Here is a 16,189-nt window from a genome sequence, read left to right as displayed (position 1 = left end):
CATGAATAATTCCATTAATTCCATTATTATTCCATTTCATTCCATCATATATTATTTAAACCATAAGCCATGAGAGGCCGTTCTTTGCCGCTGTGGGACACTGTTGGGCAGAATGAAGCTCATTGCTTTTGTAAAACAGGGGTGACAAGAGTACAATTTATATAAATCAATGATAATTAAATTATAATAGTTATATCTTTGGCAGTGGTATCATTTTTGATGGGCACTGTTGAATAATATTGGTGATGGATGATTGGGTTCCACTTTTCCTACGCTCCCTTTTTCCATAGCTTTACATTTGGATCAAGGTGCTTTCTGTTTATAAGTGAATGTATTCTGCTTTATTGGTGCAATATCATTCAAATTATTCAGCGTTTTGGAAATGAAGTTGTTCAGCAGAGCATCGGCATTTCAGAAGAGGTCACTGATATTGCTTGCCTAAACATAGCAGCAGTTCTGATATGAGCATTTGATGTAACACACACACACACACACACACACATACACACACACACACACACACACACACACACACACACACACACACACACACACACATATGCAGATGATCTGGTAGAGCCAAATCCTTGATCAGTGTTGATGCCCTGAGTGATGATGAACTCCAGAGTATAAACTTGGGAATGAGTGGGCTCCTTCACAAGCTGAGAAAGGCCGAAGGTGTCGAATAGTGCATTGAGTTCAGCTGGATTATCTGGCTGAATATGCTACATTACGAATTTGTTTGCTATAACTTTGCGATCAAGAAACCAAACAAAACAAAAACTTAAACCTCACACACTCATACACTTAGCCACCCATGTACTGACCGTGAACTGAGAATGCAGAATTAGGATTTCTCCATTTCCATCACCATGGTCCAGATAATGCTGAGTCACACGACGGCGAATCGTCGCATGGATTACCTAAAGGTACAAGAGCATCATGTCACCATTTGTGAGCATTGCAGTGCTGACAGTGTTTGTCTCCATGGGCACACCAGGTACTCCCACCCCAGGGAGCCCACCTACTGGAGCCGCCAGTCTCTCAGCAGCCCCAGCCCCGTGGAGACGGAGATGGACCTGCTGGTGCTGAGGGAGAGATCCAGGAGGGGCATCCGCAACAACGGCTACGATGTGAGTAGCCAGAGACATGCAGTACGTTTACATGCACTCTAATAATTTGATTACTGTGAATAGCCAAATGTAGTTACTAGTTTGACCCACCTCAAAATGTTCAGCCTCTGCAGCTAACAAAGTCGTCAGCATTCATAAACCACAGGACTGATGATTGGCTGTGGAAAGCAAATGCTTCCCCAGGGACTATTTTCCCTGGCGGAGGGACCTTTTTGCTCCTCCCAATCTCATGTCATCAAAACCAAACAGTGCTGCTGCTTTTAGGAAAACTAATGTGGACGACTTTATTACAGTGAGGGAATACTGGAGTGAAGAAAGTGTGAAGTCTCTGAAAGTTCATTTTCATATCGTCGTGGAATGAATGGAAACCAACGGCTGGATAAAAGGGGAGAGAAATTGATTGTTTTTGTGAGCACCACTAGCTCTAGTCATGCTGCTGCTGAATATGCGCATACATGCCCAAATAAATTGAATGATTGAGCAAAATTAACGGGGGTTATGATTACACCAGTTATGACCTTAACGCGGTCAAAGCAATCAGACGAAGACATTTCCATTGTTGGACTATTGCCTCAGTCTAATTATGATCAAATTATCAGTGTTCATGTAAATGGACTGATGGAAGATGGAGGGAGAGAAGGAGAGATGGACCTGTTTGCTGTCCTCTGAAGTCAAAGTCAACTCAAGTCATCCCAACTTTGTTTATGTAGCTCTTTAAAATGCAAAGCCAGTGTGTACCAAAAGTGCCTCACAAAAATAGGGGGCGTTACAAAACTGAGGAATTGGAGGCAGAGCAGGAGCATGAAATAAGAGCAATAGAGCATGGAAGGACGTGTCAGAGGCAGTGAAATGCCAATGAATAAATATAGGTTTTAAGATGAGTTTTAAAACTTTTGACGGATTGGGCTGATCCAATGCTATTTGACAGTCTTAGCGCCGCCACAGCAAAAGCCCTGTCGCCCATAAGTCTTAGCTGGGACCTTGGGACTGGCAGAGGCCCCTGAGTGGAGGACCTGAGGGATCGGATGGCATTGTGCGGGAACACAAGTTCAGAAACACGCCCTGCAGCAAGACCAGGCGAAGCTTTGAAGACAGAAAAAAAAAAAAGAGAATAGTTTTGAAGTTGACTGTGTAACAGACCTCAGGACACCCGCTCAGGCCTCCGCGCTGACAGCTTGAGCCACATAGAGATAGATGGGCGCCTCATTGTCTTGATGGTGCAGCAAAGAAAGGCCTGGAGAGGAATACCAAAAATTGGTGAGGACAGATAGATAGAAGGATGAGGGCAGGAATTTCTTTGTTCAAGTCTTTTTTCTTTCTTTCTTTTATGCTGTATCTTTCTGTCCTCCCCTCTCCGCGTTTCCCTCCCTCTTTGCTCCAAATGAGATCACAATATGGCTGTGGCAAAATAAAGCTGTCACTTTGTCGAAATAGTGAAATAATCTTCTGACAACACCTGTAATGCTAATCTTCTCCCTCCGCCTCTCTCTCTTACTCACACTTTGACTCTCTTCTTCACATGATTCAGCTCTTAGTTCACACCTGCAGGATTAATAAATTACCTCTCCCTGAACTTTATAAACCTGCGGCACGTAGAAAGAGAAAGAAAGAGGGTGAGAGCAAGAGGGGAGGGAAATCAGAAAAGATTAGACAAGAGGAGGAAAGAAGGATTCCCTCGCTTTGAAGACAGCAAAAGCGGGAGAAAGGTAGAAACGCGGGGAGATAAAACAGACAAAATGGAGACAGACGGATGACGAGGGAAGAGAAGGCAGGAGCGAGAGTGCAATCTCTTCATGCTGCCTCTCGCCCGCGCCGCAGTAACAGCAGCAGCAGCAGCCATGCTACCTAGCTGAATGTCAATGACTCTGAATATGATTACAGCCTGTTCACGGATTCAGATGGGAAACTCGATAGCGCTTAATAGCCTTGGATGCGCTGAACCCTTTGAAATGGCACATGGATAGCACTGGGTGTGTGCGTGCGTGTTTGCACGTGCGGAGGCATGTCTTTTTTCTGTGTCATATCATATTTTTAAGTGTGTTAATATTTAAATGTGGCAGTATTTTACCTCTGTCCTATGTAGGGACAGACAGATTTCCAACGGGAAGCCCAGAGCTAATTAGAGTTGGCTCATTTCTAGATATTCCTAGTTCTTTTAAATCATGAGAATCTCAGAAGAAAAAAAATGTGATGGAAACTGAAATCACATTGTGTTCAAAACTGTATCATACCTCTAAAAATTCATGCTATTGCGTTTGATTGTGCTTGTGCCATGTACCTTTATTGCAGTAGAGGACGGTCCTTAGAGGAGAGGAGGGATAACGCTTTCTAATGTTTGAGGTGGAAATGTGAAAAGAAATGGTTTAGTCTGGAGTACGAAAGCCTAAATACAATTTTGGGCTGATCCCCCTCCCTTTTACCGCACAGTTTACCAGGAAATTGAAGCTGTGTCCTTAACTTCGTGAGACGTCAGCGTTCGCCCACACCTTGTTTTGGGAGACTGACCTCTTTGTCACCTTCCTGATAAAAGCTGAGCAACACCAAAATCATCTGTGTCTGTAGTCTTAGCATGCACTATGATGAGTGATAGTATACAGCCAGTGTTATCTCAGAGTGAGAAAAGTGACCTTTAGGCAGTTGAAATCTGAGTGGTAAGTGATGATATGAAGTCAGGCATTATTTGTGTAAACTGGTGAAACCCACATGCCGTGGAGTCGGTGGCTGGTGGGAGGCTGTGTGCGGCTCCAGATGACTGCACAGCGGACGGGCACACTTGTTTTCCATCAGCTGTGGCCTGCGAAGCCCTTTGAGACTGTAAACAGCGATTATGTGGCTGTAAATAAACTTGAATCTGAGACTTGAACTTGAGCACATGCTCACTTAAAATATTTTCAAAAGTACAACCATCTGCTGTATTGAGCTCTTTTTTTAAACTTATGAAATCTACAGGCTGCTTAATATAACTTAACCACTTAAAACATTATTATTTAAAGGTCCGTTTTCTTACAGTATATATGATATCATCTGTTTTTGTTGTTTACTTTATTTATAGCATTAATACTGGTTGTCTTGTCTTGTTTTTTATGTGAAGACAGACACATGTCCACATGGCAGGCAATAAGAGGTTTTGTTTTCATATGGAACAACATGAGTAACATATCGTCAATCAACATAGTGTATGCTAAAGTACAGTGTGTTGCAAATGATCTACCAGAGACATGAGGATGATTTTGGTGTCAGAGGTGTCATCAATGAATTTGTAAGATGACTGATGGACAAATCTCCTGCTGTGTGTGCGTGTGTGTGTGTGTGTGTTTTACAGGGAGAACCAGAACCGTTTGAGGAGACCAACGTGGATCGTCTGATGAGCTCCCTGGGCTACGGTGGTGGATCCACCGGTACCGGGAACGGCAGTCTGGGGGTGAAAGCTCACCGCGGCTCCGACTCCTCCACACTCAGCTCTCAGCCCTCCATTGACGAGGTCCGCACGCAGATGCACATGTTGCTAGGCAACGCCTTCAGCCTGGCACCTCCGGATCACGACCCCCCCTCCCCTCCGACCAAGTAAATATCTCCTTTTTTTAAAGATAATTTATTTTTCTGCACATCTGCTTTATTATATACATTAGTGTGTAGGAAGAATGTTACATCAGTTTCCATGTTTATTTCCCATTTGGCCATTTTGTACAGTACAGTGGAGAGAGTCAGGAAAAAATGGAGACACAGGGAGGACAAAGACAGGATTTGAACATTTTTTTGGCTCCAATTTGTCCTCATCATGACACTCCTTTCTCTAACCAGCAGCCGCCACCACCACCACCACCATGCCCACAGCGCCTATAACCCGTCCCACACGAGCCCCTACAGCGAGGGGGTCACCAGCGCCCCGGGCACCATGAACCACCCCTGTGGAGGCAGGCAAAGAAGCACCGCCGGCTACGGGGACGTGCACCAGTGCAGCCTGCCCAAGCCGGTGAGCAGCGGGGCGAGGAAGATGTGACAGGCTGGAGTCAAGACTAGAATAGAATAGCAAAGTAACAGAAACAAAAGCACAGTGTTGCACATGGCAGTGAGAAGTAGAGATTTTGCTAAACTAAAATTAAAATCAGTGCTGATTCTGTTTTTTAGTGTGTAATCTGTTAGTTGTATCAAGACTCCCCTTCATCCATAATTCTACCTCATGACTGAAGTAGATTTGATTTGTGAAATGATCCTAATTTTCACCTGAATTTCACCTGGTTGCCCTATTTCATGGGAATACCAAGAGACCTTACTGTTTTGTGCCTTCAGGTCCAAATTTGCAAAGCGTTTGTTGAGAAGAGCATGGTGAACATTTCAGCTAGCCGGCTCCACACTGTAGGCTACCTTCCTCCTTGTTGCTTTCTTCTGCTTCTCTTTTCTTTCGTGGTGATCGTTCAGCTTCCGACCATGAATGAAACCTCTCACATTCCCTGTATGAACTGAAACTTACATCCATGCAGTAACAGCTGCAGTAGGTGCTGTCATTACATGGCTTGATTAATGGTGTGAACCAGACTCTCTGTGTGGTGACTTATCAGACCTGCTGGAAGTGACCGTCCATAGCAACTGTCAGTCATGTGATTACGGTTATTAATCAGAAATATCACACCACAGAATGTGGTGAGTGACCAATCAGAATTGAGGATTTCACAAAGCCATGTAATAAATTACCAAAATGACAAATCACAAAACCACACTAAGTGTTCACTAATTGTGTGCTCTTAGTGAGTAGTAGGTGTTCGATTCAAATGGACCGTCTTGATGAGTGTAGTTAGGGTTAAGTTTGCTGAATCAGGTGAGAGTGTGCGAGTTGTGCAGATCTACAGTTAACCTCTAGACTTGGCCCGTTCACACTGGGGGGCACTCTGCAACCCCTGTTATTGTAGCACATAAGTCACATAAAGAGTTTGAGCAAATCCCGCGTTTACGTGCAAGTCAGAAACTCTTATTTCCGATGTTGTACCTGCTGCATACAACTTGACAAGCATGCAAAACAGACTCCATTTGACACCTGACGTTATATTATTACAAAAAGCAAATACTGAAAAATTGCTTATTTTATCAGTGGCAGAATCAAGAGCATTGATGATTGATCAGTTATATGTTTTTCATTCTCTTCCACTTTTTAAATAGATTTTTGCAATCAAAAAACATCACAACAATTTTTTACTTGTGATTACAAGTTCAAAGCGACATTCCTGTGCTGGTAAACTCATAAATACGGTAAATCTGGTGTTTCTGATGAGTACCTGAAGGCACTAAAAAAGCGTGCAGGACAGCAACACTGACGAGTTAGGCCAGCAAGAGACACATTTAGGTCTAAGAAATGCAGTTTGCAGATATCATGTTACATGATTCCTCATTTTTTAATTCTCTAATATTTGAAATTACTTCTTGCTGCCATTTGGATGCATGAATATGAAAAACTTTCCTTTGCAGCTTCAGTTTGTGTGTGGGTTATGAATGCCATCTCTGATTCCTCTGGCTCTTAATATTGTGTTGTTGTACCCTGCATTTATACTTTAGTCAGTCCTTACAGCAATGCCATTGAGAACTGGTGAATTATTCTATTCAATGTTCAATTCTGACAAATTATCAACCTATATTGTAATTATGACTGCTGCAGGGTTTCAGGTTCACCCAGCTCCCTGATATGGGCATCGGGTCTCCACCCCCTCTGATTCCCTCACGACCAGGGCCACCGCCTGGAACCTCGCTACGACGGTACAGCACACACACACACACACACACACACACACACACACACACACACACACACACACACACACAATGGGCAGATAACTTTGAGGCAAACACAGCAAACCAGATGAGGTTCAAGTAGCTAAAGAGATTTTTGTGGTTCAGACTGAAATAATTGTCTTGCTTCATGAGAAATCAAGCTGCAGCACCTCCACTGTGTCGAGCATATGGCTCATAATTATATTTGGGGTGCAAAGTCAAAATGCAACGCTGAAACTAATGCCTGCATGGTGTAAATATGTAAGTATCAGTGGAGATGACACAGGAGATATGAAGGGAAAAAGGCAAATAAAAGGTAGAGACTGTTAATGAGCAGCATTTTGACTGATTTCTCCTTACCCCCCATTCTCTCTCTCTCTCTCTCTCTCTCTCTCTCTCTCTCTCTCTCTCTCTCTCTCTCTCTCTCTCTCATTCACTCTCTTGTTACTGTGGGCGAGGCCCATATGTTAGTCTGCATCATTTGAACTGAGCAGCTCCTTCATTTAAATGCTGTTGCTGTGTGCACCGTGTTGCCGGGCACTTTAGCACTGCAGAGACTGATTGACTGTTGAGCTCTTTGAGCTGCCTGGTGGCGCGTGTTCGCCATCTTGTGGTAAAAGTTAGCAAGTAATGAAAAACCTGTTCCACCAAGGATGTGCCGCAGAGCATCTGAAACAATTCTGCAAGATCACAGCAGCTGCACAACCACTGAAAAACAGCAGTTTGATATTCAAGATGTCATTTAAATATCATTCGATATTCAGGGTTATCTTGGTATTGAAATTCTCAAATTCTTACTCATTTTGTCTTAAATTGGAGCTAAATTGGAGATAAAATTGTCAGTGGCATTTGGGTATGGTTACTAACTAACCAGTCAGCTCGTATCAGTCACCAGATGCTTTGTGTCCAAGGGTGCTCACAGTGCAGCATTTTAATTCCTCTTTAGTATTCACTCTGAGAAATGAGCTGAGAGGGAAAGTGGGCATGGCGCATTAAGATTCTGGGCTTTGGGACTGACATCATTCTGTCTGGGCTGGTAGCACAGTGTAACACACATCCAGCATTTCCTGACCGCCAGGGATGGATTCTGCACCATTAAACCACTATGAAAACATTTTGACAGGGCATGACTATTTTTATATGGCCGCCCCACTGAAAACACAAGTTGGACTTTAGGTATAAATCACTTATATGTGTATATATATATATATATATATATATATATATATATATATATATATATATATATATAGAATTATTTTTTCAAATCTGCGCAACAAAGACATTTTGCATGTTCTTGGTAATAATCGCCTGCAGCAGATTACATTAGATGAGATCTACTGTGAGATCTTAATCTGGTTTAGCTGCTCGTTTATGGTTCTAACACACACACACACACACATTCACATGCATGTATAACATAACTAAGGTACAGTGATTTATATCTCTTGTTGTTGCTCCTCTTCTTCCTATTATATCCATCATACTGAGTTTTGAGCTGATAGCTCCTTTAAGTAAGACAAGGACCCCCATTTGAAGTACTTTTGCTCTTTAGGGACCCTTACATTGAGAGATATTGTGGTTGGTGTTAGGTATGACATGCTTTCAAAAGACAAATTTGTGAAATTTAATTTAAATTAAATTTGATACTCTTATGGTTTTTTTATTCGTTTTTTTTTTTTTACTTTTTTTTTTTTTTTTTTTTTTTTTTACTAATTTTCCAATCATGTTTTGCTAATTCTATTTTTTGCTGCTACCTTTTTGTAAATTTCATTCTCAGTTTGAATATTCACTAATTTTGGAGTCATTTCTCTCTAACTGGTTCACCATCTTTTCCCATGTTTTTGAAGAAAATCAAGGGAATTTGGTGTCAAAGCCAAGTTCTAATGCAAATGACTAAATGATTGTGAAAGGCATCTTAACAGCCATTCACAAGCATTTAAACACAAGAAACCTGACCTTGACCCTCATCACTGAGATGATGTGTAAATATTTAATTTTCATAATTAGTTTTCTTATATTTTTTAAAAAATGTATTTGCTGATTTTCTAATATCTTTTTGCTAATTATCTGGAATTTTCTCACCAATTTTGTGTTAAGTTTCTTGTAATTTCTTTTATCTATTTTTTTTAAAACAATGTTCCATTAATTTTTTACTTTTATGTTTTTGAAAGAAATCAGGTGAATTTTCAGAAGTTTCAAAGAGTTAAATTGTTTAGATGTCATACTTGAACACTGACTAATTAATTAAACTGATTTGATTAAACCAGAAAGGAAAAAATGTTAAAATGATCCCTCATACATTTTCTGCATTGTAACAGTTTAAAATAAATAAAAATAAATTAAATTAAATAAATTAACAGTGAATAACAGTGAAGTTTAGCTATTCCTATTTTTGCTCAGGAGCCCCTGGAACCCCCTTGAGGACTCCTGGGGGTCCCCGGGCCCCAGTTTGAAAACCACTGGTTTAAAGTCCAGCAGTTTAACATCTGTTCACCATCAACAGCTCCACCCCCGATGTGAGTCTGAAGCCTCGAGTCTCAGAGGCCTCGGAGCTGCAGGGCCAGCAGCACAACGGCGCCCCCTACCTGCCGCTGTCCAGAGCCCCCTTCCCTGCCGTCACTGTTGACCAGTCCATCACCACCTACTCAGGTGTGTGTGTATGTGTGTGTATGTGTGTGTGTTTGTGTGTGAGTGAGGGAGGGGTGGGGCATGGGAGTGCAGGCCTAAGTTTAGATGGGGCAATAAAAAAGAGTGATGGATTAGTTGGTGTGTGAGTTTGGCCCTGAAACGCTGCGTCCTCTGTGTGTGCAGCTCACACACTTCACTCAGTTTCCGCTTCGCCCCTCATCTGTGACATGTGTTGCAGGAAACCCAATGACAGCAGTCTACGCCATATCAGCCAATCGCCCGGGGTACTCAGACTACTTTGTCATGTCACCGCCGTCCTCGTACCGCAGCCCCTCCTGGATGTCCTACCCCCCTGAGCCTGAAGACCTCCCACGGCAGTGGAATGACACACCGGTGAGACGCACACACACACACACACACACACACACACACACACACACACACACAGAGTTCTTGTCTGATATGCTTGAACCCATTTCTGCTGGAGCGTTGCTGTTTAAGAGTCCTGTCTGAACCCGTTCCTCCACTTCTCCCTGCAGAATTCACGTCATCTTGAAACCATCTGCTGAAGTCAGTCTGTGTCTGACACCGAGCAGGAACAGCAGATAGCTCGGTGGGTCACTTCCTCTCAACGCTGATGTTTGACATGTTGATGCTCTTCAAACAACTGACCACGGTTCTTTGTTTTGATTTTCCAGAGACTAGTTGAAGTGTTATGTGTATTTATTCACAAAGACATGCCGGAAACAATTACTGAGGTGATGACTCAGGTGTTGAAAACTTTCTAACCAACCGCACGTCACAGTTTTGTGCTGGAATTGTAGAATTGAAATTACAGCATGGCTAATTGGCTTATCTGACACTTCTATGACTGTCAAAGATTTTTTTCCTGATCTTCTTTGCATGTGAAGGTTTGAAAGCCATTCGCCTCAGCAGAATTCAATTTAACGCCAGAAGGGGAAGACAAATTTGGAAAGTTGCATACTGCAGAGTTACTCCAAGATGCATTTTGCAAGAGTTCTGTGTAGAAATACATAAAGTCTACCAGGCTAAAACAGACTGACCCATCCCACCCAACAATTAACGAGGATAGGTCTAACTTAAGTTAAAATGTCAGGCATTTAAACCGGAATTTAAATGATAACTTGTATAAAATAATTTGCCAGGTTGTTCCAGGGACCAGGCATCAAGAGCAAAAGCATGATCACTGATAGTTTGGGGTTTGGATGGCAGAGTAGCCTGAGGCCACAGGCTCAGCGCTGATTGCATCAAAAAGCTGCAGCGCTGCTCGGAGGCAGAGCTGCCAATGCTTTAACCAGTAAACCAGTAAAATCTAAACCTATCAGTTCTATAATTAACTGGCAAGCAGTGTAGATTTGAAAAAAAAAATGGTGATTTGGTCACTTGAGCTACAGTTTTCAACTATAAGAACGTCGGCCTTTAATAATGTTTAAGTTCATTTTGATATTTTTGACAGGCTTCATTTTACTGAATAAATCACAGCTACCACTTTGCTTCTGTACTCTCCCTCAGCCTGCCTCGCACCGTGAAGTCTGTACTCACCAGCTCCACAGATTTACCAACCATCAATTTGTTGTAATTCACTGAAATATGTGGGATCCATCTGAATTTAAACAAGAGAGCTTAACTTATTAATGGTCCCAATTATTTGTGTGTCTCTTCAGCAGAATGATTGAATATTGCCCCTTAGAGCTCCAGATTTTGATTCTAAAAACATTTGTCTTTCACCTTCACGCCTTCGCATGGAAAATATGTTCAGCAGGGCAGGCAGACGGGGAAACAGAAATCTATAAATGATCTCAATCTGGTAAAAATGAAAATCTGAGGAAATAGGGGACCAGGCACTGACATCACTGACATCTGTACTGGACACAAATCAAATGCCATGATATCTTTGACCAAATACCTCAGTATAAATATTGTGATGATGTTGGTGCTTTCATAAGATATTTACATATGATATTTCTTATAAACAGTCATTAGTGATGTGAATATGATGATCAAGCTCAAATAAAAAAACAGCTACAGCAGCTTCATAAGTAAATAAGAAAAATCCCATTCCTTTACTGTAATTTCGCCCTTTAAACCAAGACTAAATAACACTTATGCCATATCACCATGTTACAATATCCCAAACAAAATCCCAGACAATGTCAAATCAGTATCATGATGCTGACATGTTGATATATCGATATATATTCTAACACATGGTGCTTTTCTTTCCCTCCAGGTGTCCTTTAGGTTGAGCAGAGGACCTCGGTCTCACTGAAAACTCTCTGGAGCTTCATCGCCCCACCTTACCTTTCCCAGCCTCCCTCCTTCATTTCTGTTGAATTTCACCGTGCCCCCTTTTTCCTCAATTGGCCCGGCCGTGACAGCAGCCATCTTCTGTTGTCCCACCTCACCTCAAATCCCGTCCTCATGCCTGACCCCACCCGAAACCCCCTTTTACCTCCGTAAGCCCTCGCTGTTCCTCGTCGAAGCTCCTCCTCATTCTTCTTGACAATGCAAACGCTCAGCCATAACTGACTCTCTCTCTCTCTCTCTCTCTCTCTCTCTCTCTCTTTCTCTTCCTCTCTCTCTCTGTCTCTAACTCTCTCTCTCTCTCTCTTTCTTCTCTCTGCTCCCTGAGCCCCTGGCCTCATCGGCCCTTACTGGCCCCACAGGCCCCTCCTTCTACTCTCTGTATGTAGACTGCCTCTCGTATGGTGACCCCGAGGCACCACCACATGACAACAAAACAACAACAAGCCCGTCACACTGCTGAACTAAACTGAACTGAGCTGTACTGTGCTGCCTTGTGCTGGAGAGGGGAGCGTTGTGATCGAACGGGGCAAGTGCAGTCCAGTCACATGTAAGTGCTACAGCGAGAAAAGGGCAGCCCGTCACCTACTTGGGGCCCCAGGCATCATCGTACAGTAAAACTGCCATCCGCCCAGCAGACGATGGCAGTCAGCGCTGCATTATCGTATTATGGTAGTGCCCCAGCCATGGCCAGTAGTCTATTCCTTGTTTGAACTGGATTGGACTGGATCGTACTGGACTCGTCCGCTCGGTCCACCACAAGGCCCGGCGAAGCTGGACTGACTTAAAACTGTGCTTTTTTGATGAATCCAAATTCCTATTTAAAACTTCTACAGCTGGTTAATATGTGTATTTTAAAACTTCGGTAAAAAAGAAAAATGAAAAAAAAAAAAGATTAGAAAAGAAAAGAACAAAAAAAGCTAAATCTCTTGTCTTGAGCTGTCTCAATTTCAGTTTTTGGATATTTGTGTGCTTTGTCTTTTACTTTTGTGCATTGATTATTTTCAATGGGTTACTGTACAAAAAATGACGTAGTGAGTGCTTCTCCTTCACTCACCTTATTTCAAGGCAAAAAAAAAAAAATTGTAAAAGCAGAGAAATCGGCGGCTTTGATGTGCGTTGTTATGACGACGATGGCATTTCTGTACTTTTAAAAAGAAATTACTTGTTTACCTTTTTCCTTCATCAGATTCAGCAATGAAAAAGAATTAGTCACTATGTTCTGTCAATCATCTAATTATGGAAGTTTTTGTCTGCTGATTGTTGTACAGACCTGGGTCAAAAACACAGTCTGAAATCCTTTTCCAACACACCTGTGTGATCGAGGAACCTTGCCTTGCAGCCTTGGAGTCGACGTCATCGCTTGGCGCTCCTTACAGGCAATAACAAATGTTGAGAGGTGTAGCACACTCAGTAAAACAATGGCACCAGCGCTGCCAGAGATGCACTTGATCCCCGACAAAAAAAAAAGTATGACCTCACAGTGATTTATGGCGCCGTGGATAACAGCTCCCACCAGTGAATAATCCATGTTATTATGAGTGATTTCATTTGTGGTTTCAACTCAGGTCTGTTATGACGACGTGAATCACACCAGTATTCTTAAAAAATTGTTCTTTTACTTGAAAGGTGTCTACTGTACTATTCTATTGTATAAGGGGATTTGACTTTTGGTTAATTTTGGACATGAGGAGGCCGACTGGTTGAGTTTTTTCGGTGGCTGGACTATGGTGTAGTACTGTTTCGAGAGAATTGCCAGGCCGGGATGGGCCGTCTGTTTAAGATGTATTACTGTATATAGCAGATGATCTATTGAAGAGAATTATGCAAGTATTGTGGGAGGGACGCTTTGCTCTGTATTGTTCTGATACCATATTTTTCCTTCTTTTAGTTATGTTTGTCTCACAACAACTGAGCTGTTTTTGAATTCCCATATTTTCAGAAGGGTGCCGGCATTTCGATATCATGTCACGCGCAACATATTCTCCCACAAGCATTGTATTACCAACACAGCACATGATATATTACAGAGAAGATACAACAGACGGTGAATTTTGGTGCCACGTGCACCAAGAAGGAACTTGTCGTTTGGCAGATCTTGCCCTGCGTTTACATGTTTGAACAAATAGCCATAATAGCCACCAGAGTGCAATGTTTTAATACAGAGAATGTCACAAAGTCCAAATTATATTTAGCCTCAGTTTCGAGAGGAGAACTGAAAAACCTATAAGCACACTGTATATTCAATGCTCCTCATCATTTCGATGGTACAAAAGGAGATTATAGCCATATATGAACTTCACCAAGTGGGACTAAAACAGCTAAAGATATACAGTGTTACCAAGCATTAAGACAAGACATTCCTCGTGGAAAGTCAAATCTGACAAAGTATACCAAATAATATATAGAGTATATTAGATGTTAAATAGCTGATGTAAGGCAGGGATTGAGAAAGAGCTTATGTAGAGATGCAGTAGTGTAATGTAGAGATGGGATATAAATTACTATAATATGAAATTAGCACTTTGATAAACATCCTAAACCTTAGCAGAAAGGTGCAGAATCAATGCAAGAGTGCTGTTATATAGCATGCAATACTCAGATTCAATATATCTAGGAAAATGCCGACCTTTAAGTCCACAACCGCAGTCGTATGATCAGCGAGCGAGGCGTCATGTAGCCTGTGGTTACCTAAAGTCTGAAGTCCTTTTGAAGTAAACTTCTTCTTGTCTTCTTATTTTTCTACTAAATTATGAATTTTGGAGCTCTAGATTTTATGACTCAAATTCCAAAAAAAAAAGAAGGAAACGTCAAAGTGTAGAAAACAAATATACCTGAATATTAAAGACTACTCTGAATCTGTCAAAGGAAGCTTGTCTTTAGTAAACAACAGCTTTCATCTTTTAGCTCAGGCGGTTGTTTAAGATTCCTCCCCCTTTCCAAATGTAGGCCCGCGCATAATAAATATTAGATGTGGATAATTTAGGGAAAAGAAAGCGAAGGTGTGATTTGACAGCGCTCGAGCATTATGAGCACAAGCAGTGCTATCGGTGCTTTGAATCATCATCATCATCGTCATCATCATCATCACCACCACCGTGCAGCAACCATCACATGTGAAATCATATGTACTCCTTCGTTTATGGTTTAGGGAGAAAAACGCCACTATCCATGTTTTTTAATTAACCTTTATTTGAATCCACAGCGAAGAAGGGGGGTGGGTTGGTTGATTTTTAAGCAGTTACATTACAAGAAGTATTAAAAAGAGTTGACGCATTATATAAGTTGATGTGCAAATGTGTGTGCTTTAAACGGGTCAGCGGCGAGACGCGTTGGTTTGGAGACGGACTCTGGGATGGACTGTCGGTGTTTTCTTCTTCTGCCGTTTGAGCCGCGCCGTGACTCACCGTGCTGTGACGTCACGGCGGCGTCGATGATGTCACTCTGTCGTCACCCTGGCGTCCACGAGGCCGAGGTGACGATAACGATGAATGCTGTTGGTTGTTGTTATGCAGAAAACTTTTTGGTGAATTCAAACAATAAAGAAAAATTACAATCCACATGCCGCATGGTTTCTGCTCTTTTGCATGTTAGAGTGTGTGTGTGTGTGTTTGGTAGTGATTTTACAGAGTTAGTCTACCTGAGAGCTTAGTGTATATGTATGTCTTTACATTCCACTCACACCAGAGCTGATCTAAAGATATTGATACATGGTTCATATTATCAGCTCGATTATTATCAGCTGCTCCCAGATTATTTGTTCATTTGCTGCAGTTATCCTTCATTAAACGCCACTAGAGGGAGGCACACGCTGATTATTTCCTCCCCTCATCCCCAATTCAACCTACAGACCGGTGGCGGGAGGCTGATTATGCAGATATCGATTTTCGATCCTTCACTTCAGCTTTGAAAATTGCTTATAGCAAGAAATCAACAGCATTTGTTGTCTCCTCGCATTCCTGATATTTCCACTGGCTGCACAAGAAGTAAAACACATTCGGTTTTAAGGTGGCATAATGAATAAAACATGTCAAGGCAAGCCTATCTGTCCCTGAAGTGGAAACCAAGCTTATTTGCGCTGATGTTACAGCCTTCTTCCAAGTGACCTTGATTTTGCAAACAAGCTTTGCAAGAAGGCTGCCGGTTCACAAGGCTGACACGCGGCAGGAGTGATGTCTCACTCTTACAAATTAGAGCAGAAACAGCTATCCATCACTGCACTGACCCCCGTGTTTGATTGTGACCTAAGGAAGTAGTAATACATCACTTTGAAGATCAGCTATTTTCAGAAAATGTTAGATGAATAAATGTTCACACATTCACAGGAGTGCCCGTCTCCA

General features: G+C 42.1%; 1 protein-coding gene across 1 annotated transcript in view; it reads left to right on the top strand.

The window, feature by feature from the left end:
* The window catches only part of kiaa1549la (KIAA1549-like a), a 99,771-nt gene extending 84,362 nt beyond the window's left edge, over positions 1–15,409 (top strand). Inside the window, exons 16-23 of the mRNA XM_030054127.1 lie at positions 1,001–1,133; positions 4,456–4,697; positions 4,935–5,106; positions 6,781–6,878; positions 9,400–9,545; positions 9,763–9,917; positions 10,064–10,137; positions 11,776–15,409. Coding sequence (XP_029909987.1) covers positions 1,001–1,133; positions 4,456–4,697; positions 4,935–5,106; positions 6,781–6,878; positions 9,400–9,545; positions 9,763–9,917; positions 10,064–10,093 — 976 coding nt within the window. The 3' untranslated portion in view covers positions 10,094–10,137; positions 11,776–15,409. The remainder of the gene's footprint in view (positions 1–1,000; positions 1,134–4,455; positions 4,698–4,934; positions 5,107–6,780; positions 6,879–9,399; positions 9,546–9,762; positions 9,918–10,063; positions 10,138–11,775) is intronic.
* The last annotated feature ends 780 nt before the right edge of the window (positions 15,410–16,189 follow it).

This window comes from Myripristis murdjan, chromosome 6 (genome assembly GCF_902150065.1).
Source record: "Myripristis murdjan chromosome 6, fMyrMur1.1, whole genome shotgun sequence".
NCBI lineage: Eukaryota > Metazoa > Chordata > Actinopteri > Holocentriformes > Holocentridae > Myripristis > Myripristis murdjan.
This window is presented reverse-complemented; position numbering and strand designations above follow the sequence as displayed.